General features: G+C 49.1%; 1 protein-coding gene across 1 annotated transcript; it reads right to left on the bottom strand.

Annotated features, from left to right (window-relative positions):
* Positions 1 to 297: 297 nt before the first annotated feature.
* On the bottom strand, positions 298 to 3,717 carry LOC147119420 (uncharacterized). The gene is made up of 2 exons (XM_085983644.1): positions 3,684 to 3,717; positions 298 to 965 (listed from the first exon to the last, which is right to left on the bottom strand). The coding sequence occupies exons 1-2, from the start codon at positions 3,715 to 3,717 to the stop codon at positions 298 to 300; spliced, it is 702 nt and encodes a 233-aa protein (XP_085839770.1).
* Between the last annotated feature and the right edge of the window lie 9,174 nt (positions 3,718 to 12,891).

Raw genomic sequence — 12,891 nt, 5'->3', positions numbered from 1 at the left:
AGAAACTGTTCACTCTGTCAAGTGGGTCGGTAACCAAAGGTCACAGATTTAAAATAGTTGCTAAAAGAACTAGAGGGAAATGAGGAAAATTGTTTTCACACAGAGAATCTGGAATGCACCATCTGTAAGGATGCCGGAATCAGGTTCCACAAGAACTTTCAAATGGTAATTGGATGTGTACTTGAAGAGGACTAGTTTGCAGAGTTCTGGGGCTAAAGCTGGGGTTTGGGACTAAATTGGGCAGCTCTTTCAAAGAGCCGGCAGACACGATGGGCCAAATCACCTCCTTCTGTGCTGTTAGATTCTATGATCAGTGTGAAGACACTGGTGTCTCTTAAGGTTCTTCGAGCTTTTAAAGCTCTTGCCACAGTCAGAACATTTAAAGGGTCTCTCATCAGTGTGAACAAGCTGGTGTGACAGGAGGGTGGATGACTGAGTGAATCCCTTCCCACACACGGAGCAGGTGAACGGCCTCTCACCAGTGTGGAGGAGTTGGTGTCTCTTCAGCTCCCCGGAGCTTTTAAAACTCTTCCCACAGTCAGAACATTTAAAGGGTCTCTCGTCAGTGTGAACAAGCTGGTGTGACAGGAGGGTGGATGACTGAGTGAATCCCTTCCCACACATGGAGCAGGTGAACGGCCTCTCATCAGTGTGGAGGAGCTGGTGTCTCTTCAGCTCCCCAGAGCTTTTAAAAATCTTTCCACAGTCAGAACATTTAAAGGGTCTCTCGTCAGTGTGAACTCGCTGGTGTATCTGCAGGTTGGAGGGCTGAACGAATCCCTTCCCACACACAGAGCAGGTGAGCAGTCTCTCCCACGTGTGTAGGTTTTGGTGCCTCTTCAGCTCCCCGGAGCTTTTAAAGCTCTTTCCACAGTCAGAACATTGAAAGGGGTTCTCTCCAGTGTGAACAAGCTGATGTGCCAGCAGGTGGGATGATTCAGTGAATCCCTTCCCACATACAAAGCCTCTCCCCAGTGTGAACTCGCTAGTGTCTCTTCAGCTCCCCAGAGCTTTTAAAGCTCTTCCCACAGTCAGAACATTTAAAGGGTCTCTCATCAGTGTGAGCTCGCTGGTGATGCATCAGATACTGGGGGCTTTTAAAGCTCTTCCCACAGTCAGAACACTGAAGTGGTCTCTCATCAGTGTGAGCTCGCTGGTGTCCCTTCAGTTCCCTGGGGCTTTTAAAGCTCTTCCCACAGTCAGGACACTGAAATGGTCTCTCATCAGTGTGAACAAACTGGTGTCCCTTCAGTTCCCCGGGGCTTTTAAAGCTCTTCCCACAGTCAGGACACTGAAATGGTCTCTCATCAGTGTGAACAAACTGATGTCCCTTCAGTTCCCCGGGGCTTTTAAAGCTCTTCCCACAGTCAGGACACTGAAATGGTCTCTCAGCAGTGTGAACAAGCTGGTGTTCCTTCAGATACTGGGGGCTTTTAAAGCTCTTCCCACAGTCAGAACACTGAAATGCTCTCTCATCAGTGTGAACTCGCTGGTGTCGCTTCAGTTCCCCGGAGCATTTAAAGCTCTTCCCACAGTCAGAACACTGAAATGGTCTCTCATCAGTGTGAACAAGCTGGTGTTCCTTCAGTTCCCTGGGGCTTTTAAAGCTCTTCCCACAGTCAGAACACTGAAATGGTCTCTCATCAGTGTGAGCTCGCTGGTGTCACTTCAGATGCCTGGGGCTTTTAAAGCTCTTCCCACAGTCAGAACACTGAAATGGTCTCTCATCAGTGTGAACAAGCTGGTTTCCCTTCAGTTCCCTGGTGCTTTTAAAGCTCTTCCCACAGTTAGGACACTGAAATGGTCTCTCATCAGTGTGAACAAGCTGGTGTTGCTTCAGATCCTGGGGGCTTTTAAAGCTCTTCCCACAGGCAGAACATTGAAATGCTCTCTCAGCAGTGTGAACAAGCTGGTGTCGCTTCAGTTCCCCAGGGTTTTTAAAGCTCTTCCCACAGTCAGAACACTGAAATGGTCTCTCATCAGTGTGAACAAGCTGGTGTCCCTTCAGTTTCCTGGAGCTTTTAAGCTCTTCCCACAGTTAGGACACTGAAATGTTCTCTCGTCAGTGTGAGCTCGCTGGTGTTCCTTCAGATCCCTGGCGCTTTTAAAGCTCTTCCCACAGTCAGAACACTGAAATGGTCTCTCGTCAGTGTGAACTCGCTGGTGTGTTTGCAGGTGGGATGAACAAACAAATCCCTTTCCACACACGGAGCAGGTGAACGGACTGTCCCTGGTGTGACTGCGCCGTTGAACTTCCAATGCAGACGGGGAACTGAATGCCTTCCCACCGTCCCCACCTTTACCCGTTTTCTCCCCGGTGTGATGGTGCATGTGTCTCGCCAGGTCAGGCGATCGGCTGAATCTGCGTCCACACACCGAACACGTGTACGGTTTGTCATCGCTGCAATCGCTGCTTTCTCCTTCCATGTACAAAGGCCGATGACAATCAGGTCCTGATGAATCGAGCGACTCTGTCAGATCTTGATGTGATGTTTGGTCTGAGCTTCCCACCTGTAACTGCTCCACTTCTATAACCCTGTAAATTGAGATCAGAAAAGGATCAGAGACAAACTGTTGTTTAATTTTCCCCTTTCCGACCCTAGGGGCAGTGGCGCTGATTTTCAGGCCCCAGCTGCTGCACAGGTTGGTTGAAAGGATCAGCAGTAATGGCGGCTGCAATACCCACAAGCCCCCATGCTCCAGAAAGCGCTCTGTTGACTCTGAGTCCCGCGCATGTGCTCATGGCCCCCACGCTCTCCCTCCTGCTCCACAATCGCCCGTCCCAATCGGTCCGCAATGTGCATACTCAGCACACAAAACCCCGCGGTTGGAACATCGGGTGTGCATGCGGAGCCGCAACATCTGGTACACGTGCGCGGCTCAGGTGGGAGCAAGTCGGTGTTTCGCCTCAGCCGCCAGGGACGTGTGCATATGCAGGATGACCCAACATTCTTTCTGTCAGCAATCACTCCCTCGTTTCTTTAATAAAAATAGAAAATGCTGGAAATACTCAGCAGGTCAGGCAGCATCTGTGGAAAAAGAAAGAGAGTTAACGTTTCAGGTCGATGACCTTTTGTCAGAACTGCTTGTTCTTTAGTGTCAGCCAGTGGCTCAGTTGGTAGCACTCTCACCTCTGTATCAGAAGGTTGTAGGTTCAAGTCCCACTCCAGAGATTTGAGCACAAAAATCTAGGCTGACACTCCAGTGCAGTGCTGAGGGAGTGTTGCACTGTCGGAGGTGCCGTCTTTCGGATGAGACATTAAACTGAGGCCCTGTCTGCTCTCTCAGGTGGATGTAAAAGATCCCATGGCACAATTTCAAGAAAGAAAGGCTTGCATTTATATAGTGCTTTCATGACCAGCAGATGTCTTGAAGTGCTTTACAGCCAATGAAGTACTACAATGAAGTAGTCACTGTTGTAATGTGGGAAAGAGCAGGGCAGTTATCCCCAGTCTCCTAGCCAATGTTTATCTCTCAATCAACATAAAAAGATAGATTATCTGGTCATTATAACATTGCTGTTTGTGGGAGCTTGCTGTGCGCTAATTGACTGCCGCATTTCTTACATTACAACAGTGACTACACTTCAAAAGTACTTAATTGGCTGTAAAACACTTTGTGATGTCCAGTGGTGGTGAAAGGCGCTATATAAATGCAAGTCTTTCTTTCTTCACTGGTCTCACCAGTGCCCTCTTCTGACTGTTGGTTGCTTGACATTACAAGAGGATTTGAGTACAGGACTAAGGAAGTCTTACTCCAGTTATATAGGGCCTTGGTGAGACCACACCTGGAGTACTGTGTACAATTTTGGTCTCCTTACCTAAGGAAGGATATACTTGCCACAGAGGGAGTGCAATGAAGTTTCACGAGATTGATTCCTGGGATGGTGGGACAGTCGTATGAGAAGAGATTGAGTAAACTAGGCCTGTATTCTCTTGAATTTAGAAGAATGAGAGGGGATCTCATTGAAGCATACAAAATTATTACACGGCTTGATAGGATGGATGCTGGGAGAATGTTTCCCTTGGCTGGGGAGTCTAGAACCAGGGGCTACAGCCTCAGGATAAAGGGTCGGCCATTCAGGACTGAGATGAGAAGATATTTCTTCACACAGAGGGTGGTGAATCTTTGGAATCCTCTACCCCAGAGGGCTGTGGAGGCTCAGTCATTGGGTGTATTCAAAACAGAAGTCGATAGATTTCTGACCAGTAAGGGCATCAAGGGATATGGCAATAGGGCTGGTTAATGGAGTTGAGGCAGAAAATCAGCCATGATCTCATTTAAAGGCGGAGCAGGCTCGAGGGGCCAAATGGCCCTCTCCTGCTCCTTTGTAAATAACTAGATGTAATATCTCCAAGTTTGCAGATGACACAAAGCTGGGTGGGCGTGTGTGCTGTGAGGAGGAAGCCGAGAAACTCTAGTATGATTTGGACAGGTTGGGTGATTGGGCAGATGCATGGCAGATGCAGTATAATGTGGATAAATGCGAGATTATCCACTTTGGTGGCAAAAACAGGAAGGCAGGTTATTATCTGAATGGCAATAGATTGGGAGAAGGGGAAGTGCAACGAGACCTGGGTGTCCTTGTGCACCAGTCGCTGAAGGTAAGCATGCAGGTGCAGCAGGCGGTTAAGAAGGCAAATGGTATGTTGGCCTTCGTAGCGAGAGGCTTCAAGTACAGGAACAAGGATGTCTTGCTGCAGTTGTACAGGGCCTTGGTGAGACCACACCTTGAGTATTGTGTGCAGTTTTGGTCGCCTTATCTGAGGAAAGATGTTCTTGCCATGGAGGGAGTGCAGCGAAGATTCACCAGGCTGATACCTGGGATGGCAGGAATTATGTATGAGGAGAGATTGGGTCAATTGGGCTTATACTCGCTGGAGTTTAGAAGAATGAGAGAGGATCTCATTAAAATTTATAAAATCCTAACAGGACTAGACAGACTAGATGTAGGAAGGATGTTCCCGATGGTCGGGGAGTTCAAACCAGGGGTCACAGTCTAAGGATAAGGGGTAAGCCATTTAAGACAGAGCTGAGGAGGAATTTCTTCACACAGAGAGTGGTGAACCTGTGGAATTCTCTACCACAGAGGGCAGTTGAGGCCAATTCATTAAATATATTCAAGAAGGAGTTAGATATATTTCTTAAAGTTAAAGGGATCAAGGGATATGGGGAGAAGGCAGGGACAGGGTACTGAGTTTGGATGATCAGCCATGATCTCATTGAATGGCGGAGCAGGCTCGAGGGGCCGAATGGCCGACTCCTGCTCCCATCTTCTATGTTTCAATGGTTATCCCTCAATTAAGATAACAAAATGATAGATTATCAGATTGCTGTTTGTGGGAAGTTGTTTGTGGGAAGTTGCTGTGCGGTAATTGACTGCTGCGGTTCTTACACTACAACAGTGACAACACTTCAAAAGTACTTCATTGGCTGTAAAGTGCTTTGGGATGTCCGGTGGTGGTGAAAGGCGCTATATAAATGCAAGTCTTTCTTCCCTCACTGGTTTCACCAGCGACCTCTGCTTGCTGACGGCTGATTGACAGCTGAGAGTCCGCACATGCGCAGGCGGGACGGCGGTTTCGGTCGAGTCCGGCACAGCGACCCCTCCCAGTCACCAAGGGTAATATCCGCGCATGCCCAGAGTAGACCAACCCCCTTCCCCCACTCGGAGCTGTGCCTGCGCACTTGGCTCCTGTTGGACGGAGTCGGCGCGGGGCATTCCGGGGAAAGGCCACTGGGACCCTGAAGCCCCGCCCACTCCCTGTCCCTGTACCAAGATGGCTACGCATGCGCTGTGCTGCAGGTGGAACCGGCCTGTCTTTCCTCCACCAAGATGGCGGCGCGTAGCCTGGGCCTATCACCGAGAAAAAGCCTCACCGCTGCCATCCGGTGGAACACAGACCGGGCCGTTGAATCTCCTTCGGGCCTGAGGCCATTCTCCAACTTTATAAACCCTGCGGCGCGGCCTACCCGCAGTTTATTAATCTCCCGACCCCGCTCCAGCCGACCTGCAGCTCCGCCCGGCGACCGCACGAGGCTTTCTTTGTAAAGTCGGTGAGGGACACTTGACCCGGGTCCACGGCCTGATTGACAGGAGCTTCCGACCAATAGGGAGCGATGGGGCGGGGCTGGAGGAGCGAGCCGGCGGCGGGTCCTCCAACCAATTGGGGAGCCTGAGGGGCGGGACTAGCGCCGGCTGATTGTCTGATCCGCGAATCATAGAATGGTTACAGCACAGAAGGAGGCCATTCGGCCTGTAGAGACTGCTCCACCATTCAATAAGATCATGGCTGATCATCCAAACTCAGTACCCTGTTCCCGCCTTCTCTCCATATCCCTTGATCCCTTTTGCCTGAAGAAATATATCTAACTCCTTCTTGAATATATTTAATGATACTTATCCAATTCCCTTTTGAAAGCCGTGATTGAATCTGCCTCCACCACCCTTTCAGGCAGTGCATTCCAGATCCTAACCACTCGCTGCGTAAAAAAGTTTTTCCTCATGTCGCCTTTGGTTCTTCTACCAATCACCTTAAATCTGTGTCCTCTGGTTCTCGACCCTTCCGCCAATGGGAACAGTTTCTCTCTATCTACTCTGTCCAGACCCATGATTTTGAACACCTCCATCAAATCTCCTCTCAACCTTCTCTGCTCTAAGGAGAACCACCCCATCTTCTCCAGTCTACCCACGTAACTGAAGTCCCTCATCCCTTATCCCTGGAACCATTCTTGTAAATCTTTTCTGCACCATCTCTAAGGCCTTGACATCCTTCATAAAGTGCGGTGCCCAGAATTGGACACAATACTCCAGTTGAGGCCGAACCAGTGTTTTATAAAGGTTCATCATAACTTCCTTGCTTTTGGACTCTATGCCTCTATTTATAAAGCCCAGGATCCGGTATGCTTTTTTAACCGCTTTCTCCACCTGCCCTGCCACCTTCAACGATTTGTGCACACATACCCCCAGGTCCCTCTGTTCATGCACCCACTTTAGGATTGTACCCTTTAGTTTATATTACCTCTCCTCGTTCTTCCTACCAAAATGTACCACTTCGCACTTTTCTGCATTAAATTTCATCTGCCACGTGTCCACCCATTCCACCAGCCTGTCTATGTCCTCTTGAAGTCTATCACTATCCTCCTCACTGTTCACTATACTTTCAAGTTTTGTGACATCTGCAAATTTTGAAACTTTGCCCTGTACACCCAAGTTCAAGTCATTAATATATATCAATAATAAAGCAGTTGTCCTGGTACCGACCCCTGGGTAACACCACTGTGTACCTTCCTCCAGTCTGAAAAGCAACCGTTCACCACTACTCTCTGTTTTCTGTCACTTAGCCAATTTTGTATCCATGCTGCCACTGTCCCTTTTATTCCATGGGTTTCAACTTTGCTGGCAAGCCTATTATGTGGCACTTTGTCGAACGCCTTTTGGAAGCCATGTACACCATGTCAACCGCATTGCCCTCATCAACCCTCTCTGTTACCTCATCAAAAAACTCAATCAGAATCAGAGTGGCTGGGCCTGATGGACGTGCGGCCAGGGCCCTGGCATCAGGAAACCTAGGGTGCAGCGCCTCCCCCATCTGAGCCGCCGCTTCCCGGTTTCTTCAGCTGGTTCCACCGAGTCTGACTCAGGAAAAGGACAGGAGCCAGGCTCCCAGAATGGCCGGTGGCCCCAGGGAGCATGCGCACTCTCAGTGGGGAAATCAGCGCGTTGGATAGAGTGGTTTCTGGGGCGCGGGGAATTGTGGGTGCTGCGGCCGCCATTAGTCAGAGGCTGCCGGGAAGAGTTTTATTGCAGGCTGACGGAAGTCGGTTCCTGGCCGCCTGTGTAGGTCTTTTTGTTTCTTCAGTTTGAGCTGGAGTGGAGATGGAGGAGAAGCTGCTGGGTTTAACCCCCAGTACTTCTGAGCCCAGGAGGACCCAACAATTTCCAATGTGAGACTGTCAAGGGAGGTGGATTCTGGGGGAGATTAGGTTGCTAAGCAGACACTGTCCCTACAATGTAAAAGAGTATTGTTTTAGGAACAAGTATTTCTGTAGAGGCTTTTAATCCAGTTTACATCAACAGATTTGCTTTAATTCATTCTCAGGATGTGGGCGCCGCTCGCAAGAGCAGCAAATATGACCAATCCCCAGTTGCCCATTGAGAAGGTGGTGGTGAGTCGCCTTCTTGAACTCCTGCAGTCCGTGTGGTGAAGGTACTACCACAATGCTGTTAGGTAAGGAGTTCGAGGATTTTGACCCAGCAACGATGAATATGTCTAAGTCAGGATGGTGTGTGACTTGGAGAGTAACTTGGAGATGATGGTGCTCCCATGCAACAGCTGCCCTTGTCCTTCTAGGTGGTGAAGGTTGTGGGTTTTGGATGTTCTGTCAAAGTTCTGGTCGAGTTGCAGATGTATAAAGTCCATCTCCTTCGCCCCCCTCCCCCTCCCACCTCTCTCTCTCTCCTCCCATAGAGGCCAGAGTCGTGTGTAGGCCCAGACCGGTTGGTGGGTTCCCTTCCCTGAGGGACATTAGTGAACCAGTTGGATTTTTATGACAATCCGGCAGCTTTCATGGTCACTTTTTTCTAGTGCCGGCCCCACAAATGACCAGATTCATTAAACTCAATTTTACACCCTGCCTTTGTTTTCTTGTGGGTTCTCTCTCACGCTCCCCGTTTTAAATTCATTTTACAGGGTATTAGAAGGGGAGGAATTTACAGATAGTAAGCTCAAACCAAACATCACGCCAAGATCTGACAGCCACTCGACTCATCGTATCTGAATATCACCGGCCTCTGAACATGGAAGCAAAACGCACCGTTCACAGCGGGGAGAAACCATACATGTGTTCTGTGTGTGGACGAGGCTTCAGCCAATCATCTGGCCTATCGACACACAAGCGCAGTGTGGGGAGGGATTCACTCAGTCATCCACCCTGCTGAGACACCAGCGAGTTCACAAGTGACTGCAAGGGTTGGATTCTGCTATTATTGCTGCTGTTAATCACATCCAGGACAGAATCATGTTCATTCTGACAATTGGGTTTTGTTTCTACTGATATTAATAACTCCTGTAACTGGGCTGAAGTTTAATATTCTGGATATATGTCAAATAAACCAGCTTTGTTTTAAACACATTGTTGTAGATTTTCTTCTTTCCCACCTGAGTGTTTAGCATCACCTGGCTGGAGCTCAGAAAGGACAATCTGGGGGAGGATCGTACGGGGGGAACAGAACTCCAGCCTGGACACATTCCTTCAGGGCCACACTGAGAGGGAAAAACGTCACTTTAGTCTTTCTCGTCTCTCTTCACTGACAGCAAAGTCTCCGTGTGAGTTAATCTCGAGGCGTGTGAGAAATGTGTCCCAGCCGCTCTCTGCCATGGTTCAGAGCTCCTAGGCATGGAACAGAAGGCTCCTTTAGGAATGTACCCCAGTGCTATTTTTTTAATGGCCTTATTAACCTGTGTCGCCACTTTTAGTGACTTGTGTATCTGTATCCTGGATCCCTCTGCTCCTCCAGCCCATTTAGACTCTTAGGGGGGAAAATTCGGTGGCCCCCCTTTGGGTCGCTAACGTCGCCGGGGCTAATTTTAGCCCCCCGAAAAAGTTAGCGCCCCTGTGGATTAAATTCAGTGGTAGCACCCCAGGCAGGAGGCGGGGTGCTACTGGAAGCGCTCCCCTCCCTCTTGAGGCGCTACCAGTGAATTTCACAGCGCTTCGTGCAACAGCGCCACGCTCGTCGGCAAATAGCATCGCGTCATAGCAGACCTCCCTCCCTGATTAAAGGGGAGGGGCCTAGCACTGCGCACACCGGGGCCCTGCTGGACCACCAGGGAGCGGGGTGTCGGATCAAGAGGAGCACCGGGCTGAGTGATCGCGGCCGACACCCCGAAGAAGAAAGGGGAAGGGGGCAGGTGCTGGCAGTTGGCCAAAACAAAAAGTTGCTGCCCGACACCTGCCCTTTAAGTGGCGTCGCCACGGCTGCAGGATCGACCCCTGACCCTGTCGGACATATCGTCCAGCAATAGGTCAGGGGTCACAACCCAATGTTGCAGCCGGGGCGCTGCGCATGGCGATGACGTCATTGCCAGCGGTGCAGTGCCGCGGGGAGCTACCGGCTACCGCCGCTGCTAACCTCCCGCTGAATATCGTGGGAGGCGCAAAGCAACCCAATTTCACCCCCTTGTTGTCCAAGTAGTGTGTGGCCTCCTTATTCTTCCCACCAAAACACACCACCTCACACTGATCTACAGTGACATTCATTTGCCAATTACACGCCCATTCTGAAATTTATTAATGTCTTCTTGCATTTTGTCTTCCTCAGTATTAACTCTACCTCCCAATTTGGTGTCATCGACAAACTTTGAAATTGTTCTTCTGATACGCGAGTCCAAATCGTTTATGTAAATGGTGAACAACAGTGGTCCCAGCACCAATCCCTGTGGAACACCACTTCCCACCTTTTGCCAGTCTGAGTAGCTACTCCCAACCCCTACACTCTGTTTCCTGTTTGTAACCAGCTTGCTATCCATAAACAGTTTGTAAGATCGACAAGATGACCAAGGTCAGGCCATGTGGAGTGAAGGGCCAGGCAGCAGAACGGATGTAAAGCTGGCTACAAAACAGAAATCAGAGGGTTGGAGTTAAGGGAAGTTTGTTGTGATCTTTCCATCCATTCTGCTGCCTGACCTTTGACTCCACAGGGCCTGACCGTGGTCATCTTGTAGACCGTACATACTGCAGACACAGTGCACCAGTGGTGGAGGGGGTGGATATTGAGTCCTGTGGCAGGGGCGCTGATGAAGTGGATTTCTCTGTCCGTGAGTTTTGAGGCATCGCTAGTGGCGTTTTTCACCTCTTTCCACCTTTTAAAAAAAACCTTGCTGCCAGTTTATTAAAGCCATTAACAGCCGCTCGGGTGGGACACACCAATAAATGAGGCCTTGTTTCCCTCACAATGACAGGCCTGAACCCGAGTTAGAAAACATTTAGTAATTAAACCAGACTGGGCGGGGCCTGAGGTGCGAGTCAGTAACGGAAAATTGGTGGCCAGTGTACTTCACACTAGGGCTGAGGACCTGGGGACTCAGGTTTCTGTATCATTTATTGATTAATTTTGTTTATTGCCCAATCTCAATCAGACTGGCGGGTCATCTTGCTGTCTGGCGGAGGCGAGGTTCCCCAGTGGAGGGCTCTCTATGCGGGAGTCCTTCCCTGCACCATTGGGGATCTGGGGTGGAGACTGTTACAAGGAGCTGTCATGTGCAACAGTTTTTAAGCTCCTTTCCAGACTCCAAGGCCAGATGTGATGTTTGTGGCCTAGAGGAGTCCATGGGCCGTGTATATATTCAGTGTGAGAGGTTGCAGCCCCTGTATAGTTACCTGAAGGGGCTGCTCCTCAACTCTTGGTTACACTTTAGCCCCACACTCCTAATCTTTGGCCGCCCAGTGCGGAGGGGGGTGGGTAAGTCGGAGGATCTTCTCCTGGACCTGCTCTTGGGCCTGGCAAAAACAGCAATTTGTAGGCCCAGGATGGGCGGGGCCCATGGGGGGTCACTCTGGCTGCCTGCCTCTCTCCCGCTGTCTTGTCCCTGCCCGGGTGGCCCTGGAGAGGGAGCAGGCAGTGTCCACCGGTTCACTTGATATCTTCCTCGACCGGTGGGCACGGAAGGTATCAAGAGGCGATAATCGATCCTCACAATCACATTGTGATTTAATTATTAATTGTGTGTGTGTCACAAATACATTCCTTCTATTTTGATACAAAAGCTCTACTAGACATGTTAAACTACTAGTTATTTAATCAAGGCTGCAGCTACGGAAAGTTGACTGTACTGAGGTTTGTGGCCAGAGCTGGCAGACGTGTTGTTCTGAAGTCTGATGTCTCACACCTGAAGAGTCTGTTTATGTCGTGTTGTAATGACCTTTTTCTGTTGCCTGGTGTCAGAAATAGAAATCAAAGGGAGATGATGCCTCACTCTGTTAATCAACACTTTGACACATTTCCATGCATTTCCTTTCTTAATTTACAAAGATCACAACTCCATTATTGAACAATGGATTGCCAGTCTGCCACTTTTTAGTGAGGCTTGAAAGGATTCGCTGTGAAGCTACACCTGCCCATCTGTCTGTGTGTCACTGTTTGGATTGTGTTAGACAACAGTCCTAATATCTCGCCTACATCCATTACAATTTTTGAAATGTTAGATTGTACTTGGAAGAAGTTGAGTTTGAATCTGACAATTCTGAAATTGGGAGCTGTTAATGATTTCTGTTTTTCACATGACTACATAGTGATGTGATCAGTCAAAGCAAATTAAAAGATGCTGCTATTTACAGAACCCAACTGAATAATTCTACAAGGAAGCTATGGCAGTCTTCCTCAGTATTAACTACACCCCCCAATTTAGTGTCATCAGCGAATTTTGAAATTGAACATCTGATTCCCGAGTCCAAATCATTCATGTAAATGGTGAACAACAGTGGTCCCAGCACCGATCCCTGTGGAACACCACTTCCCACCTTCCACCCATCTGAGTAAATACCTTTAACTCAGCCCGTTACTATAACTGGATTTGTCTCGCCTTTGCTTTACCTAACTTTTCACCCTGTAGGAACTGGTTCTTACTTTACACCAAGGAAAGAGTCTGAGAGCGGGAGCAGTCAAACAAGAACAGCTGCGAAACCGCTAACGTGACGTCACAACCAGGGAAGGAGCTGATTGGTAAGTAGGACCCGGTGAGTATTTCTACAGTCCAGTCGTTAAAGTGAAAGTAAGGTCTCTAGTTTAGAGTAAGTAGTGTTTAGAGGGAAGTAAGGTCCCTAGTGTATTTAATATTCTTTAATTTAAAGGAAGTAAAGGGAGTAAATTAAGGGTAGGACATGGCAGGG

This window comes from Somniosus microcephalus, chromosome 4 (genome assembly GCF_052327205.1).
Source record: "Somniosus microcephalus isolate GS21.2 chromosome 4, FLI_Smic_1.0, whole genome shotgun sequence".
Lineage (NCBI taxonomy): Eukaryota > Metazoa > Chordata > Chondrichthyes > Squaliformes > Somniosidae > Somniosus > Somniosus microcephalus.
The sequence above is the reverse complement of the archived record's forward strand: the minus strand, read 5'-3'. Positions and strand labels throughout refer to the sequence as shown.